The following is a 16,014-nucleotide window of genomic DNA, read 5'->3' as shown; positions in this document are numbered from 1 at the left end:
TTTCTGTGGATTCTTTGGGGTTTTCTATATATAAGATCATGTCGTCTGCAAACAGCGAGAGTTTTACTTCTTCATTACCTATTTGGATTCCTTTTATTTCTTTTTCCTGCCGTATTGCTCTGGCCAACACCTCCAGTACTATGTTGAATAGGAGTGGTGAAAGTGGGCACCGTTGTCTTGTTCCTGTCCTCAGAGGGATGGCTTTCAGTTTTTGTCCATTGAGTATGATGTTGGCTGTGGGTTTGTCATATATGGCCTTTATTATGTTGAGATACTTTCCTTCTATACCCATCTTATTGAGGGTTTTTATCATAAATGGGTGTTGGATCTTGTCGAATGCTTTCTCTGCATCTATTGAGATGATCATGTGGTTTTTGTTTTGCATTTTGTTAATGTAGTGTATCACGTTGAGTGACTTGCAGATGTTGAACCATCCATGTGTCCCTGGTATAAATCCCACTTGATCATGGTGTATAATCTTTTTGATGTATTGCTGTATTCGGTTTGCCAGAATTTTGTTGAGGATTTTTGCATCTGTGTTCATCAGTGATATCGGTCTGTAGTTCTCCTTCTTTGTGTTGTGCTTGCCAGGTTTGGGGATCAGAGTGATGTTGGCTTCATGGAATGTGTTCGGGAGTACTCCATCTTCCTCAATTTTCTGGAATAGTTTGAGAAGGAGAGGTATTAAATCTTCTTTGAATGTTTGGTAGAATTCTCCAGAGAAGCCGTCTGGTCCTGGACTCTTGTTTTTGGGGAGGTTTTTGATTACTGTTTCTATTTCTTTGCTTGTGATTGGCCTATTCAGATTCTCCATTTCTTCCTGGTTCAGTTTGGGGAGGTTATAGGAGTCTAGGAATTTGTCCATTTCTTCTAGGTTGTTCAATTTGTTGGCATATAGTTTTTCATAGTATTCTCTTATGATCCCTTGTATTTCATTGGTATCTGTTGTGATTTCTCCTCTCTCATTCCTAATTTTATTTATTTGAGATTTCTCTCTTCTTTTCTTGGTGAGTCTGGCTAAGGGTTTGTCGATTTTGTTAATTTTTTTGAAGAACCAACTCTTTGTTTCATTGATCCTTTCTACTCTCTTTTGTTTCAATATCATTTATTTCTGCTCTTATTTTTATTATTTCCCTCCTTCTGCTGACTCTGGGCTTTGTTTGTTCTTCTTTTTCTAATTCTGTTAGGTGTCGTTTGAGGTTGCTTATGTGAGCTTTTTCTTGTTTAGTGAGGTGAGCCTGTATTGCAATGAATTTCCCTCTTAGGACTGCTTTTGCTGCATCCCAAATGATTTGGTATGTCGTGTTCTCATTTTCATTTGTCTCCAGATACTGCTTGATTTCTTCTTTAATTTCTTCAATAATCCATTGTTTGTTCAGAAGTGTCTTGTTTAGTCTCCACATTTTTGCACCTTTCTCTGCTTTATTCTTGTAGTTGATTTCTAGTTTCATAGCATTATGATCAGAAAAGATGCTTGATATTATTTCAACTCTCTTGTATTTATTGATGCTTGCTTTATTTCCAAAAATATGGTCTATCCTTGAGAATGTTCCATGCACACTTGAGAAGAATGTGTAACCTGCTGCTTTTGGATGAAGTGTTCTATATATATCTATTAAGTCTATCTGGTCTAATTTTTCATTTAATTCTATAATTTCCTTGTTGATTTTCTGTCTGGATGTTCTATCCATTGGTGTTAATGGGGTGTTCAGGTCCCCTACTATTACTGTATTGTTGTTGATGTCTTCTTTTAGTTCTGTTAAGAGTTGCTTTACATATTTTGGTGCTCCTGTGTTGGGTGCGTATATATTTATAAGTGTTATGTCTTCTTGGTGGAGAGTCCCTTTTATCATTATATACTGTCCCTCTTTGTCTTTCTTTATCTGTTTTGCTTTGAAGTCTACTTTGTCTGATATTAGTATAGCGACACCTGCTTTCTTTTGTTCATTATTAGCTTGAAGTATTGTTCTCCATCCCTTCACTCTGAGTCTGTGTTTGTCTTTGGGGCTGAGGTGTGTTTCCTGGAGTCAGCATATTGTTGGGTCTTGTTCTTTGATCCATCCTGCCACTCTGTGTCTTTTGATTGGGGAGTTCAGACCATTTACATTTATGGTGATTATTGAGATGTGGGGGCCTACCGCTGCCATTTCATGTCTTGCTTTCCGGTTTTCTTCAGTTTCCTTTGTTTCTCGTCCCATGGTTTAATCTGTTCTGATGGAGAGCTGCTACTCTCTGTTGTTGTCCTTCTACTTATCTCCTCTGCTCTTGGTTTTGTAACCCCTTCCATTTTTTTGATTTTTCAGGAATGAGGGTTTTCCTGAGCATTTCCTGAAGAGGAGGTTTTGTGGCAATGAACTCCCTTAATTTTTGTTTATCTGGGAAAATTTTTATTTCTCCATCGTATTTGAAGGATATTTTCGCTGGGTAGAGAATTCTTGGCTGTAGGTTTTTGTCCTTCAGATTTTTGAATATATCATTCCACTCTCTTCTGGCCTGTAAAGTTTCTGCTGAGAAATCTACTGACAGCCTGATGGGGGTTCCTTTGTAGGTTAATTTCTTCTGCCTGGCTGCCCTTAGTATTTTCTCCTTGTCGCTGACTTTTGCTAGCTTCTCTACTATATGACGTGGGGTTGGTCTTCTTGCATTGATAAAGTTTGGAGATCTGTTGGCTTCTGACACACGAAGTTCCATCTCTCTCACCAGGTTTGGGAAGTTCTCAGCCATTATTTCTTTGAATAGGCTTTCTGCCCCCTTCTCCCTCTCTTCTCCCTCAGGTATACCTATAATCCTTACGTTGCATCTCCTAATTGCGTCCGATAATTCTCGGAGAGTTTCTTCATTTCTTTTTAGTCTTACTTCTCTCTCCTCCTCTGCTTGCAGCATTTCTGTATTCGTATCTTCCAAATCGCTAATTCTTTCCTCCATATTGTCAGCCCTACTGTTCAGTGCATCTAGATTTTTCTTAATCTCCTCTACTGTGTTCTTCATTTCCAGTATTTCTGTTTGGTTCTTCTTTATAGTATCAAACTCTTTTGTGACATAGCTCCTGAACTCATTGAGTTGTCTATCTGAATTCTCTTTTAACTCATTGAGTTTTTTAATGATAGCTGTTTTGAAGTCGTCGTCATTTAGGTTACATATTTCACTTTCTTTGGGATTGTTTTCTGTGTATTTGTTATTTTCCTTCTGTTCTGGAGATTTAATATATTTTTTCATATTGCTTGATGTTGTAGATTTGTGTCTCCACATAGAGATAGAGTTTAGTTTCTCCTTCCACTTGTTTCTACTGGTGTGATGGGGGAAGCAGCTGTTTATACTGCACTATCCAGGAAGCCTATCAGCTGTTGCTACCTGGGCCTGGGCCCCTCCTCATAGTCACAGTGGTCCTGTGGGTTCCCTCTTCAGCTGTGGGGGCCGTCACGGGGGGGCTTCAGGCTGCTGGTGCCTACTGTTGCAGACAGCCTAGACGTGCTCCCTCCTTGGGGTCTGCCGTGGTGTTATGGGCTTTTCCAGTGGCTAGGGGCAGGGTCACTTATATTTGCAGCTCCGTCACTGTCGGCACCCACAAAATCTCACTTGTTCACTATGGGTCACAGCAGAGCTATTGGCATCTTCTGCAGTCTGTGGTTAGCTCACCTGGCTATGCTACTTTTGTCCCGAGGTCTTCTAGCCTTGTGGCTGCCGGATGGGTGCTCTGTTTCACTGAGCAGCAGAGGCTTTCACTGTGCAGAGGCTTTCACTGAGGCTGTTGTGAGACTGAAGGGTTTCCCCCTAGGCTACGGAGCCTGGTTGCTGGAGCTCCACCCAGACTCAGTCCTCTCCTCCAGGATCTTGGGGAGCCCTTTGCCCTGTCTGGGGGATAGCTGGAGACCTTGATTTCAGTGGCAGCTGGCCGGCTGCTGCCCTGCCTGGTATTTTCCTCTCTGGGACCCTCTCTATGTTGTGGATGCTGGGAGGGGCCTTTCCGCTAATGGCATGTAGCGGCTTTGTCTGCTGCCAGGGCGGAACTCTGAAGTATCCCCCCCAGTCCACAGAGCCAGTCGCTGGAGGACCACCAAGCCCCAGTCCTCTCCCAGGATATCTCTGGCCGTCCCGAGCCCCGCCCGGCAGTCAGTGGGGCAGGCAGCGGCAGCTGGCAGGCCGCCGCGCTGTTTGGGATTCTCTTCAGGACCTTCCCAGCGTTGTGGATGCTGGGAGGGGCCTCTCCACTAATGGCAGACAGAGACTTTTGTCTGCTGCCCGGGCTGCGCTCCGGAGCTTCCCCCCGGGGCCTAGGAGCCGGCTGCTGGAGCTCCACCCAGCCCCAGTCCTCTCCGAGGGGATCTCTGGCTATCCCATGCCCTGTCCAGCAGACAGTGGGGTGGGCAGCGGCAGTCGGTGGGCTGCCGCGCCGCTTGGGATTCTCTCCGGGACCCTCCGGTTGCTGTGGACGCCAGGCAGGGCCTCCCTGCCAATGGCGGGCGGAGGCTCTACTTGCGGACTCAGGTGTGCAACTCTGAAGCCTCCCTCTGCATTTAGGTGGAATTGCGGGGGGGCTTAGGTGGGGCTCTGGTCGCCTGTTTCCACCGTCGCTCCTCTGGTGTGCACTCCCTCCTGCCCTAGGTGTGTGCCAATGCTCCAGGGGCGTCTGCTGGAAGAAAGCTGCTTGCAGGTACTAGGCTGCTCAGTCGGGGTCGGAGAATTTTTCCTGTCTCCACCTCCTCCTGGAGGGAAGTCCGACCGCCTTCCGATGTATAGCTGCGTGGGTCTCTCAGGTGTCCCGAGATGCTGTATGGATATCCTTTGTTGAGCGATGAATGTCCAATTTCTTGTAGATTCGAAGGGGAAGAGACAAAGAGGACTACTCACGTCGCCATCTTGGATCCTTGTTCTAGACCACATCTATCGATCATGTGATTCTTATTCCTCATTTTGTTAATGTGGTTTATCCCATTGATTAATTTGCAGATGTTGAACCATCCCTGCATCCCTGGTATGAATCCCACTTGATCATTGGTTTATGATCTTTTTAATGTCTTGCTGTATTCATTTTGCCAATACTTTGTTGAGGATTTTTGCATCTATGCTCCTCAGTGATACTGGCCTGTAATTTTTCTTTTTTGTTGTCCTTGTCTGGCTTTGGAATCAGGGTGATGTTGCCCTCGTAGAATGTGTTAGGAAGTGTTCCCTCTTCCTCAGGTTTTTTGGAATAGTTTGAGAGGGATAGGTATTAAATCATCTTTGAATGTTTGATAGAATTCTCCAGAGAAACCATCTGGTCCTGTACTTTTGTTTTCTAGGAGGTTATTGATTGCTGTTTCAATATCTCTACTTGTGATTGGTCTATTCAGGTTCTCTGTTTCTTCTTGATTCAGTTTTGGGAGGTTGTAAGACTCTAAGAATTTATTCATTTCTTCTCGATTGTCCAATTTGTTGGCTTAGTATTCTCTTATAATCCTTTGAATTTCTGGAGTATCCATTATAATTTCTCCTCTTTCATTTCTAATTTTATTTATTTGAGCCTTCTCTCTTTTTTTCTTCATGAGGCTGACTAAAGCTTTGTCAATTTTGTTTATCTTCTCAAAGAACCAGGTCCTAGTCATTGATCTTTTATTCTGTTTTTGGGGGTATTTTTGGTGTCAATTTCATTTCTTTCTGGTCTGACTTTTATTATTTCCCTCCTTCTGCTGATTTTGGGTTTTGTTCTTTTTCTAATTCTGTTAGATACAGTTCAAGATTGCTTCCGATTTTTCTTCTTTGTTAAGGTGGAGCTGTATTGCTAAGAATTTCCCTCTTAAGACCACTTTTGCTCCATCCCGTGTGAGTTAGTATGATGTATTTTCACTCTCATGTGTCTCCAGATATTTTTTTTATTTCTTCAGTGATCCATTGCTTGTTCAGTAGCATGTTGTTTAGTTTCCACATGATTGTCACTTTCCCAGCTTTTTTCTTGTAGTTGATTTCTAATTTCATAACATTATGGTTAGAAAAGGTGCTTGATATGATTTCAGTCTTCTTAAATTTATTGAAACTTGCCTTGTTTCTTAACAGATGGTTTATCCTTGAGAATGTTCCATGTGCACATGAGACGAATGTGTATTCTGCTGTTTTTGAATGGAGTGTTATATATATATCTATTAAGTCCATCTGGTGCAGTTTTTTGTTTAAATCCACTATTTCCTTGTTGACTTTCTGTCTGTATGATCTATGCATTGATATAAGTGGGGTGTTAAGTTCCCCTACTATTATTTTGTTGTTATTGATATCTCCTTTTAGGTTTATTAATAGTTGCTTTATGTACTTTGGTGCTTCTATTTTAGGCACATAAATATACGTGTTATGTCTTCTTGGTGGAGTGTCCCTTTTATCATTATCTACTGCTCCTCTTCATTTCTCATTACCTGTTTTGTCTTGAAATCTACTTTGTCTGCTTTCTTTTGTTTGCTATTCATTTGGAGTATGCCTTTGCTCTGAGCCTGTGTTTGTCCTTAGAACTCAGATATGTTTCCTAGAGGTAGCATATTGTTGGGTCTTGTTTTTTAATCCATCCCACCACACTGTGTCTTTTGATTGGAGAATTCAATCCGTTTACATTTAGAGTGATTATTGATATATGAGGGATTAATGCTGCCCTTTTATCGCTCATTTTCCCGTTCTTTTGCCTTTCCCTTAGTTTTTGTCCCATGTATTTCAGTCCTCCAATTCAGTTTGGTAGCTCTCCATGATAGTTTTCTTAGTGTTTTCTTTATTTCTCATTTGTGTCTCTGTTCTGATTTCTCGTCTAGTGGTTACCATGAGGCTTGTATAAAAAGTCTCATAGCTATGATACTCCATTTTCTGATAGCCTCTTATTTCCTTAGCCTAAGCCAGTTCTATCCCTTTCCTCTTCCCCTTCTAAGTTGTTATTGTCACAACTTATTCTATCTTGTATTGTGAGTTTCTGGTTAAAATGACGAGATTACATTTATTTTTGATGTTTTCCTTCCCTTTATCTTTAATGTTATAATTCAGTGTTTGCTAACCTGTTCTGATAGCTGCAATTTTCTGATTTTGTCTGCCTGTTTATCTCCTTGCTAGAGGCTCCATTCTCCTTCTCTTCTCACTCTGGAATACCTATAATCCTTATGCCCCATTTCCTAATTGAGTCAGATATTTCTTGGAGAATTTCTTCATTTCTCTTTAGTCTTAGTTTTCTCTCCTCCTCCATCTGATGGATTTCTATATTTCTGTCCTCTAAGGTGCAACTTCTGTCCTCCATAGTATCAGCTCTGTTATGCAGGGATTCCAGATTTTTCTTTATCTCAGCCCTTGTGGATTTCATCACCAACATTTCTGATTGGTTTTTCTTTATAGTTTCAATCTGTTTTGCAAAGAAGTTCCTGATTTCATTGAACTGTCTATCTGTATTTTCTTGTAACTTATTGAGTCTTTATGATAGTTATTTTGAATCCTCTGTCATTTTGATTATAAATTTCTGGGCCTTCAGGATTGAATCTGTGTGCCTGTCATTTTCCTTCTAGACTATTAAAATATTTTCTCATATTGTTTGATGGCTTGGATTTGTGCCTCTGCATAGTGATAGTATTTGATAGTATTTGATTGCAGCTTCCACCTGCCACCACTGGGTGGGGGTCAAGAGCTGTGTATTCCCAGCCCAACACAATCCCCGTGGACTCGCTCACAGCTGCTGCTTTTCATTCGTATGTGTGGACACACTGATAGACCAGCTGAGCTGGAACATCAGGCGGGAGGAGGGACACTTTCTTTGTCCTGCACAGTCCCAGGAGCTCCTTGCTCTGCCCTCACTATCTGCTCTCCTGGGATGCTGGCTTGACGAAGACACCCCCGCAGTAGCTTAGCCACTTCTGTGGGGCTTTCCCTCAGGCTGTTAGGGAATTTGCAGAGCAAAGGTGTTCCCGTGGAGGACCACCTCTACCCCTCTCTCTTCTTAGAGCCACACGCAGTCCCAGGATTGCTGCCTTTCAGGAGGGAGAGGAGATTCCCTTACCTCCTGCCACTTCCTCTGGGGATCAAGCACCTCCACCTTCAGATGTATGGCTGCGTGGGTCTCTCAGGTGTCTTTTGTGTTGTGTGAATGTCCTCTGTTGGTGTATGAATGTCCTTTTTCTTGTAGCTTAGGGGAGAGAGTCTAAGGGAAGCACTCACTCTGCCATGATGCTGACGTCATTCTTAATGAAATTTTTTGAATGCAAGAGTATACTTCTTTTTATATAAACCCCCTCATAAGTTAGAGGTTGTACTATATAGGAAGTATGTCAGAAAGCTCAATTGCTTTTCTGTTCATTATATCCCATTAAATTAGCCATGTGCAAAAGTGTTCAGAAAGTTGGAGCCAACTCTTTACACCATTCTTGTTCATATTTAACACTGCTGCTCTGAAATGTGTTCCAAACAGGTTTCTCCTTGTGTAAAGGTGCTGTAATGGGAATTAGATTGTAAATTTTACATTGTAAAGTGCAATTACATGTAGTTAAATCAACAAAGAACTTGGATGAAGGTTGTGGCATTCTCTTGCAAAGACAAAGCAATTTAAAGGAAGATAATGATAGTAGAAAATGTTTAATTTTGTGATTTTTCTTTCATTCCTAGAAACGGCGACTTGAGCATAGTAAAAATGTAAATACAGAAAAGCTGAGAGCCCCTATTATCTGTGTACTCGGACATGTGGACACAGGGAAGACAAAAATTCTAGATAAAGTAAGAAAACAATGTTATGCATTGATATAACTTTTTAAATAAATGGATGGTACTTTATAAAAGGCTAATAGAAACTAAAGCATGTATAGGCAATTCTATTTACCATAAATAAGTTGCTACTTAATGCTTTTGGTTGATTTTGCATTTTGGAAAATGAGTCTGAATCTGCTATCTTCTCCCAGCTCCGTCACACACATGTACAAGATGGTGAAGCAGGTGGTATCACTCAGCAAATTGGGGCCACCAATGTTCCCCTTGAAGCTATTAATGAACAGACTAAGATGATTAAAAATGTAAGTACACTGTATTTCATGTGTTTAATTGTTAACAACAATTAGAGTAAACTATTTCAAACAGAAAAATAGTGTAACAGACCCATATGCTCACCATTCATAGTTAACATATATGCTATTTTCCCCTATTTTGCTTCAGATTTTTTTTTGAGAAATAAAACATTAGGGACCAGCCTGGGGGCATAGTGGTGAAATTTGTGCACTCTTCTTTGGCAGCCCGGGGTTCATGGGTTTGGACCCTGGGTGTGGACCTACACACAGCTCATCAAGCCATGCTATGGTGGAATCCTACACAGAAAATAGAGGAAGATTGGCACAGATGTTAGCTCAGGGCCACTCTTTCTCACCAGAGTAAATATAAGTAAAAGAAAGCATAAAAAAAAGAAAGAAAGAAAACATTAGGTGTGTAGGCGCTTTCATGTGCCATTTCCTTCCCTCTTGCTTCAAGAGGCAGACACTGTTCTGAAGTTAAAGTATGTCGTTCCCCTCCATCTTTTAACCCTTTTAACCATAGATGTCCATGTTTAAAACATTCTGTTCCCTTCTCCACTCTCTTTTCCTTCTGTCGAATTGATTATGTTTTCTTTATCTCCCTTATTTTCTTTACTTTAGAGACATTCAGTTTATTTATGCTAAATACAACACAATAATAAAAAGATTAATGTGAAGCTTAATGGATTATTAGCATGCAGACACCCTTTGTGTCACCCATGTTAGGAGATAGAACTGTACCAGTTAACTCAGAAGCCCTGTATGCCCCTTTCCAATCAAAACCTTCTTCTACCAAGGAGTACCTTTTAAAATAATCTCTACCATTTAAAATGTTAGGGGTTGCAAAGTGTTGATATTCCAATCCCATCATCCATCTTTATTCTCCATAGGTTACTTCTATGGAGAAACTCGACCTGTATCTGTTTGGTTACTCAACAATAGTACGTTTGAGAAAGGCAGAATAAACGCCTCATCCTTTACTTTTACTTTACCTGCTTTTAAAATAAAGAGTGACCAATTTGGTTTGGCTTTGAATTATTATAAACTCATGGATCGAAATGTGTTTACTGTGTTTTAATCCATTTCAGTTATTATTGTGCTCAGTTAGTCCCATCTCTGCCCGGGGGTTGGTTCTTGAGTCTTTTGGATACAATTCTAGTAGTCTTATTATTCTGTTTGCATCCATGCTGTCTGATATAGCAGGATGTTCTAGGCTCATCTTACATGTAACTTGCTCCAGGCCTGGAACTGGGCCTTGTAGATAATTCTCCAGTTTCATTATCACAGAGCAGGTGAAAGTGGTAAATTTAGAACTGAGAAACAATAAATTGATAACTGATACACAGAGCGTGTATTATTATATACTGGTATCTCCCTTTATTCCTTATTATGTCCTAGCTCTGGATAGAAAGGATCTGTGAGCTTGTGTCTCCAGTGTTTGTTTGTTTGTTTGAGATTGTTTTATGAAGCTTGTTTTCTAGTAGATTCCTAAGGAAAGAATAAAGGGAATAATATTCCTTGAGTTTTTTTAATATTGAAGTGTTACTTTGTGGCCTTCATCTTGGAAAGTCACTTGGCTGCGTGTAAAATCCTTGGTTCACATTCTTTTTTCCCTGAGTAATCTTAAATGTTATTCCAGTTTCTTCTCACACACACAGTATTGCCTTTCAAGTTTGATCACAAGCTGGTTTTCATCCTCTTATAAGTAATGTAATCTTTTTGCATCTTGGTATTGGTTGTTCTGGGTTACTTTTCCAGTTATGTGCTGTTCCATATCAGTGTGTAAATCTTTATTTTTGGATACTTCTTGAATTGCAGTTTTTTGAATTAGTAATGTAAAATTTATTTTGGTTGTATTTTATCTGGTATTTCTCTGTGTGTTGGTCATTGGGGAATTCATAACAACTTATTTCACCAGTTGCCAGAACTTGAAATCTGACTTTATTTTAGAACATAGTTATAGAGTAAGATTTTTATTAGGCCTGTATTAAAGTTCTCAGGAAAACCTTTATATGACATTTGAATTTTGTTTGTATTCTACACACTGAAGTGGAAATAATTATGGCACTCAGTGAGTGTTTGTTTAAGACCACCAGAATGCAAATTTGAAATATTTTACATTTGAATTATTTTGACCTAGATCAGGAGATAAGATTTTGAAAAATCATTTGAAGATGGACAAAAAGTATAGATAAGCAAAATTTAAAAAGCTGTGTTAGACCTTCGTTGATCAGTGCTGCTCTTTAGGTTAAAAGAGAAAGTCCATATCCATCCTGTTGTGATGTTGTTTCCATTCGTTTATGTACTTTTATCAAGAAAATCGTGTTTATGATGTTATTTGAATAAAACAGGATATGACTTTATTCTTTAATATTTTACGTCAGTGTGGGTAAGTTTTCTTTAAAACACACTTTGGGATATTTTTCAGAGTTTAGAATTGCTTTAAAATTGGACCAGATAGATGTTCCAAATCCTGAGAACCTCTTGCATGTCAGCTTCTTATAGATAATCGCTCTCAGATGACTGCTCTGTCATTTGTTTCTTACTAATAGTCTGCTCAAATTTAGACTACACCATAGTTTTAAAACCTTAACAAAAGGAATATTTTCTCATTTCATTTTTTTTTCTGGAAAACTCCTTTTGATATTAATGAAAATATTAACTGTTATGCTTTGCTGGTTGCCTCACTGACTTTTGAAACAGTTTATTTAGAAAAGGAAGTGGTGATATTTTTAGGTTTTCATGGCAGAATAATTGTTTTGTAAAGAAGCTTTCATTGTTTTGGTTTTCTTAAGCTCTTCTCTTTTCCCACCTTTTCTAGTTTGATAGAGAGAATGTACGGATTCCAGGAATGCTGATTATTGATACTCCTGGGCATGAGTCTTTCAGGTAAGAGCAATTTTAGTCTTTTGTCACCAAACAACTGCTTGCAAACATTAAGTCTAAAAGTTCAACGAGAAGGTCTGACTAGTCATTAATCTTTGGGTAGTGGTTTGAGATCTGTGGTCCCTGTGACTACCAGTCCTCAGCGGTGTCTTACTGATTTAGTAGCATTTTATTTGGATACTTGTTTTTTTATAGAGAGAAGTCTTTTCTGTTTTGAAAGAGCAAATCCTAATACATACCTGGTCTATCTCCTGTGAAACCCATTATAGGTGGAATTTCATCCTGTTGCCTCTTGGCCATATTCCTTAGCGCAAAAAACTTGGTCAGTAAAATTGGCAGAAATATTGGAGTAACCTCTGGAACTAAGTCATTCCAACTGATGTCAGTTCACTGTCTGTCAGATAAGCATTTGGCAAGTTAAGGGCTAATGGCACTTGAATTTAATGCATGTACTTCATTTTGTTCTTTTTGTTTAGGTTTTACAAAGAAATTAAAATTTTAAGTTTAAGTAGAAGTATTGATTTTAAGCTTTCTATTTATGCATCTTCTCCCTCTTTTCAACAGTAATCTGAGAAACAGAGGAAGCTCTCTTTGTGATATTGCTATTTTAGTTGTTGATATTATGCATGGTTTGGAGCCCCAGACAATTGAATCTATCAACCTTCTGAAATCTAAAAAATGTCCCTTTATTGTTGCACTCAATAAGGTAAGCTCTCCTTCTGAAAAATTAAATTGTGAAAACATGCTTCTTAATTTTTTATGTTTAAAAAATATAGTATAACTTTCATGTAAGAAAATGTACTCATGCTAAGTTCATTGTTTTTTGACGAATTTATACACACATATAACCAGCACCATTCAGAATATAGACCATCTCTTTATTCCCAGAATATTCCCTTATGGTTGTTTTTTTAGTGTCCCCTTCTTCAACCCCAAACAAACACTGATCTTCTTTCTGTCACTATAGATTAGTTTTGCTTGTTCTATAATTTCATGTTAATGGAATTATATGGTGTGTGATCTTTTGAGACTGGCATTTTTTACAACTTACATTATTATAAATTTATCCGTGTTGCATATGTCATAGGTTATTCTGTCTTATTGCTGAGTAATCTCTCATTATCTGAGTAGTACCACATGTCCATTTTTCTATTGAAGGACATTTGGATTGATTCCAATTTTAGGTTATTAATGAAGCAGCTATGAACATTTCTATACAAGTCTTTATGTAGACATTTGTTTTCATTTAGTTTGAGTAAATATTTAGGAATAAAGTTGCTGGGTCATATGGTATGTATATGTTCAACTTTATGAGAAAATGACACATTTTCTCAGAGATTGTACCATTTTACATTTTAACCAGCAATGCGTAAGAGTCCCAGTTTCTGCACATCTGTTTAAAATCCTTTGCTCATTTTTTGTTAGATTGTTGTCTTACTGCTGAATTTTGAGTTCTTTATATATTGTCTGTATAAGTCAGTTCTGTGTATTGTAGATACATTCTTGTAGTCAAGGACTTGGTTTTTCATTTTTTTGATGTGATTTGAAGAGCAGAAAGTTCTAATTTTTACAATTTATGAGAAATATTTTATAATTTGTGTTTCTTGTGTTCTATATAAGTAATCTTTTCCCACCACAAGTTCATGAAAGTTTTCTCCAGTGTTTCTAGATATTTAACATTTAGATCTGTGATGTTTTCAGTTAATTTTTGTGCATGGTGTAACGTAAGAGTCAAGGTTCACCTTTTTCCGTATCAGTTGAAAACTCTTTATTGAAAAGATTATATTTTACCTGTAGAGTTACTTTGGAATCTTTGTTGAAAATTAATTGACCATGTACGTATGTCTGTTCTTGGTGTGTATCTCCTCTTCCATTGACCTATATGTCCATCCTTATGCCACTACTACCCTGTCTTGATTATTGTAGTTTCCTAGTAATGTCTTGAAAGCAGGTAGTGGTAAAGTCTTCAACTTTTGCTTCTCAAAATTGTTTTGGTTATTTTAGGGTCTTTGAATTTCCATATAAAGTTCAGAATCAGCTTCTTAGCTTCTACAAAAAGCCTTCCAGGATTTTGATTGGGATTGTATTTAATCTGTAGATAAATTGTAGAATTGACATTTTCTAAAAAGTTGTCTTCTGATCAATGAACATGAAATCTCTCTACATTTACTTAGGTCTTCTTTACTTTCTCTTGGCAATATTTTATAGGTTCATTGTCCATGTGTTGGGCATATTTTTCTGTATTTATCTCTAGTATTTCATGGGTTTGATGCTCTTGTAAATAGCATTTTTAAAACGTGGGTTTCTAATTATTTGTCACTTTTATATAGAAATAACAGTTGATTTTTATATATTGACTTTTTATCTTCTGACCTTGTTAAATTCACTGATTAGGCCTAGTAGCTTCTTTTGTAGATCATCTGAGATTTTTTATATAAATGATTGTTATCTGCAAATAAAGGCTGTTATACTTTTTCCCTTATCTGTATGCTTTGTAAATTTTTTTTTTCCTTACTGCACTAACAACACCTTCTAAAACAATGTTGAATAGGAGTGATGACAGATATTCTTGCCTTCTTCCTGATCTTAGGGGTATAAAGTGCTCAGTCTTTCACCACTGAGTATGTCTTCTGTAGATTTTTTTGTAGATGCACTTTATTAAGTTGAGGAAGTTCCCTTCTATTCCTAGGTTGCTTAGAGTGTTTTTTGATTTTTTTGAAGTTTTGTTAGATGCTTATTCTGCATCTCTTGAGATCTTCACATGGCTTTTCTCCTTTATTTTGTAACAACATGCATTGCTGTTGATATTTTGCGGGGGGCTTTGCTAACTTTTTGTTATTAAGACTTTATTTTTTTTAGAGCAGTTTAAGGTTCACACCGAAATTGAGGGGGAAGTACATAGCTTTCCCATATGTCCATGCCTCCACACATGCACAGCCTGCCCCGTTTTCAACGCTCCCTCCCAGGGTGGTACATTTGTTAACAATTGATGAACGTACACCAACATATCATTATCACCCAAAGCCCATAGTTTACATTAGGGGTCACCCTTGGAATTGTATATTCTATGGGTTTGGACAAATGTATGATGACACGTATCCATCATTATGGTATCATGCAGAGTAATTTCACTGCCCTAAAGATCCTCTGTGTTCTGCCTATTCATCCTTTCGCCTCCCACCCCCTGGCAACCACTGATCTTTTTAGTGTCTCCATAATTTTGGGTTTTCCAGAATGTTATATAGTTGGAATCCTACAATATGTAGCCTTTCCAGATTGTCTTCTTTCACTTAGTAATATGCATTAAAGTTTCTTCCATGTATTTTCATGTCTTGATAGCTCATTTTTTTTAATGCTGAATAATGTACCATTGTCTGGATGTACCACAGTTCGTTTATCCGTTCACCTACCAAAGGACATCTTGTTGGTTTCCAAATTTTGGCAGTTATGAATGAGGCTGCTGTAAACATCCATTTTGTGTGTGTGTGCAGGTTTTTGTGTGGGCATACATTTTCAGCTCCTCTGGGTAAATACCAAGGGAGCGTGGTGGCTGGATCATATGCTAAGAGTATGTTTAGTTTGTAAGAAACGCCCAGTCTTCCAAAGTGGTCATAGCATTTTGTATTCCCACCAACAATGAATGAGAGTTCCTGTTGCCTTCCCATCCTCACCATCAGTTAGTGTTATAAGTGTTTTGGATTTTGGCCATTCTAATAGGTGTGCAGTGATATCTTGGTGTTTTAATTTTGTATTTCCCTGGTGACATAAGATGTAGAACCTCTTTTCATGTTCTTATTTGTCATCTGCATATCTTTGGTGGTGTCAAGCTCTTTGGCCTATTTTTTAATTGGATTCTTTGTTTTCTTGTTGAGTTTTAAGAGTTCTTTGTACATTTTGGATACAATTCCTTTATCAGATGTATCTTTTGCAAATATTTTCTCCCAGTCTGTGGCTTGTCTCAGTCTCTCTTTCGCAGAGTAGAAGTTTTTAATTTTAACGAAGTCCAGCTTATCAATTCTTTCTTCCACAGATGGTGCCTTTGGTGTTGTATCTAAATGGTCATTATCATAGCTGAAGTCATCTAGGTTTTCTCCTATGTTATCGTCCAGTTTTAGAATTTTGTGTTTTACATATTGGTCTATGATCC

At 38.4% G+C, this 16,014-nt stretch overlaps 1 protein-coding gene across 4 annotated transcripts in view; it reads left to right on the top strand.

The window, feature by feature from the left end:
• Positions 1-16,014, top strand: part of EIF5B (eukaryotic translation initiation factor 5B) — a 74,211-nt gene that overhangs the window by 46,025 nt on the left and 12,172 nt on the right. For all 4 annotated transcript variants that reach the window (NM_001308310.1, XM_005599796.4, XM_070234755.1 and 1 more), the window contains exons 11-14: positions 8,590-8,697; positions 8,880-8,990; positions 11,803-11,870; positions 12,432-12,573. In NM_001308310.1, coding sequence (NP_001295239.1) covers positions 8,590-8,697; positions 8,880-8,990; positions 11,803-11,870; positions 12,432-12,573 — 429 coding nt within the window. The remainder of the gene's footprint in view (positions 1-8,589; positions 8,698-8,879; positions 8,991-11,802; positions 11,871-12,431; positions 12,574-16,014) is intronic.

Source organism: Equus caballus, chromosome 15 (genome assembly GCF_041296265.1).
Source record: "Equus caballus isolate H_3958 breed thoroughbred chromosome 15, TB-T2T, whole genome shotgun sequence".
In the NCBI taxonomy this organism is placed as follows: Eukaryota; Metazoa; Chordata; class Mammalia; order Perissodactyla; family Equidae; genus Equus; species Equus caballus.
The sequence above is the reverse complement of the archived record's forward strand: the minus strand, read 5'-3'. Positions and strand labels throughout refer to the sequence as shown.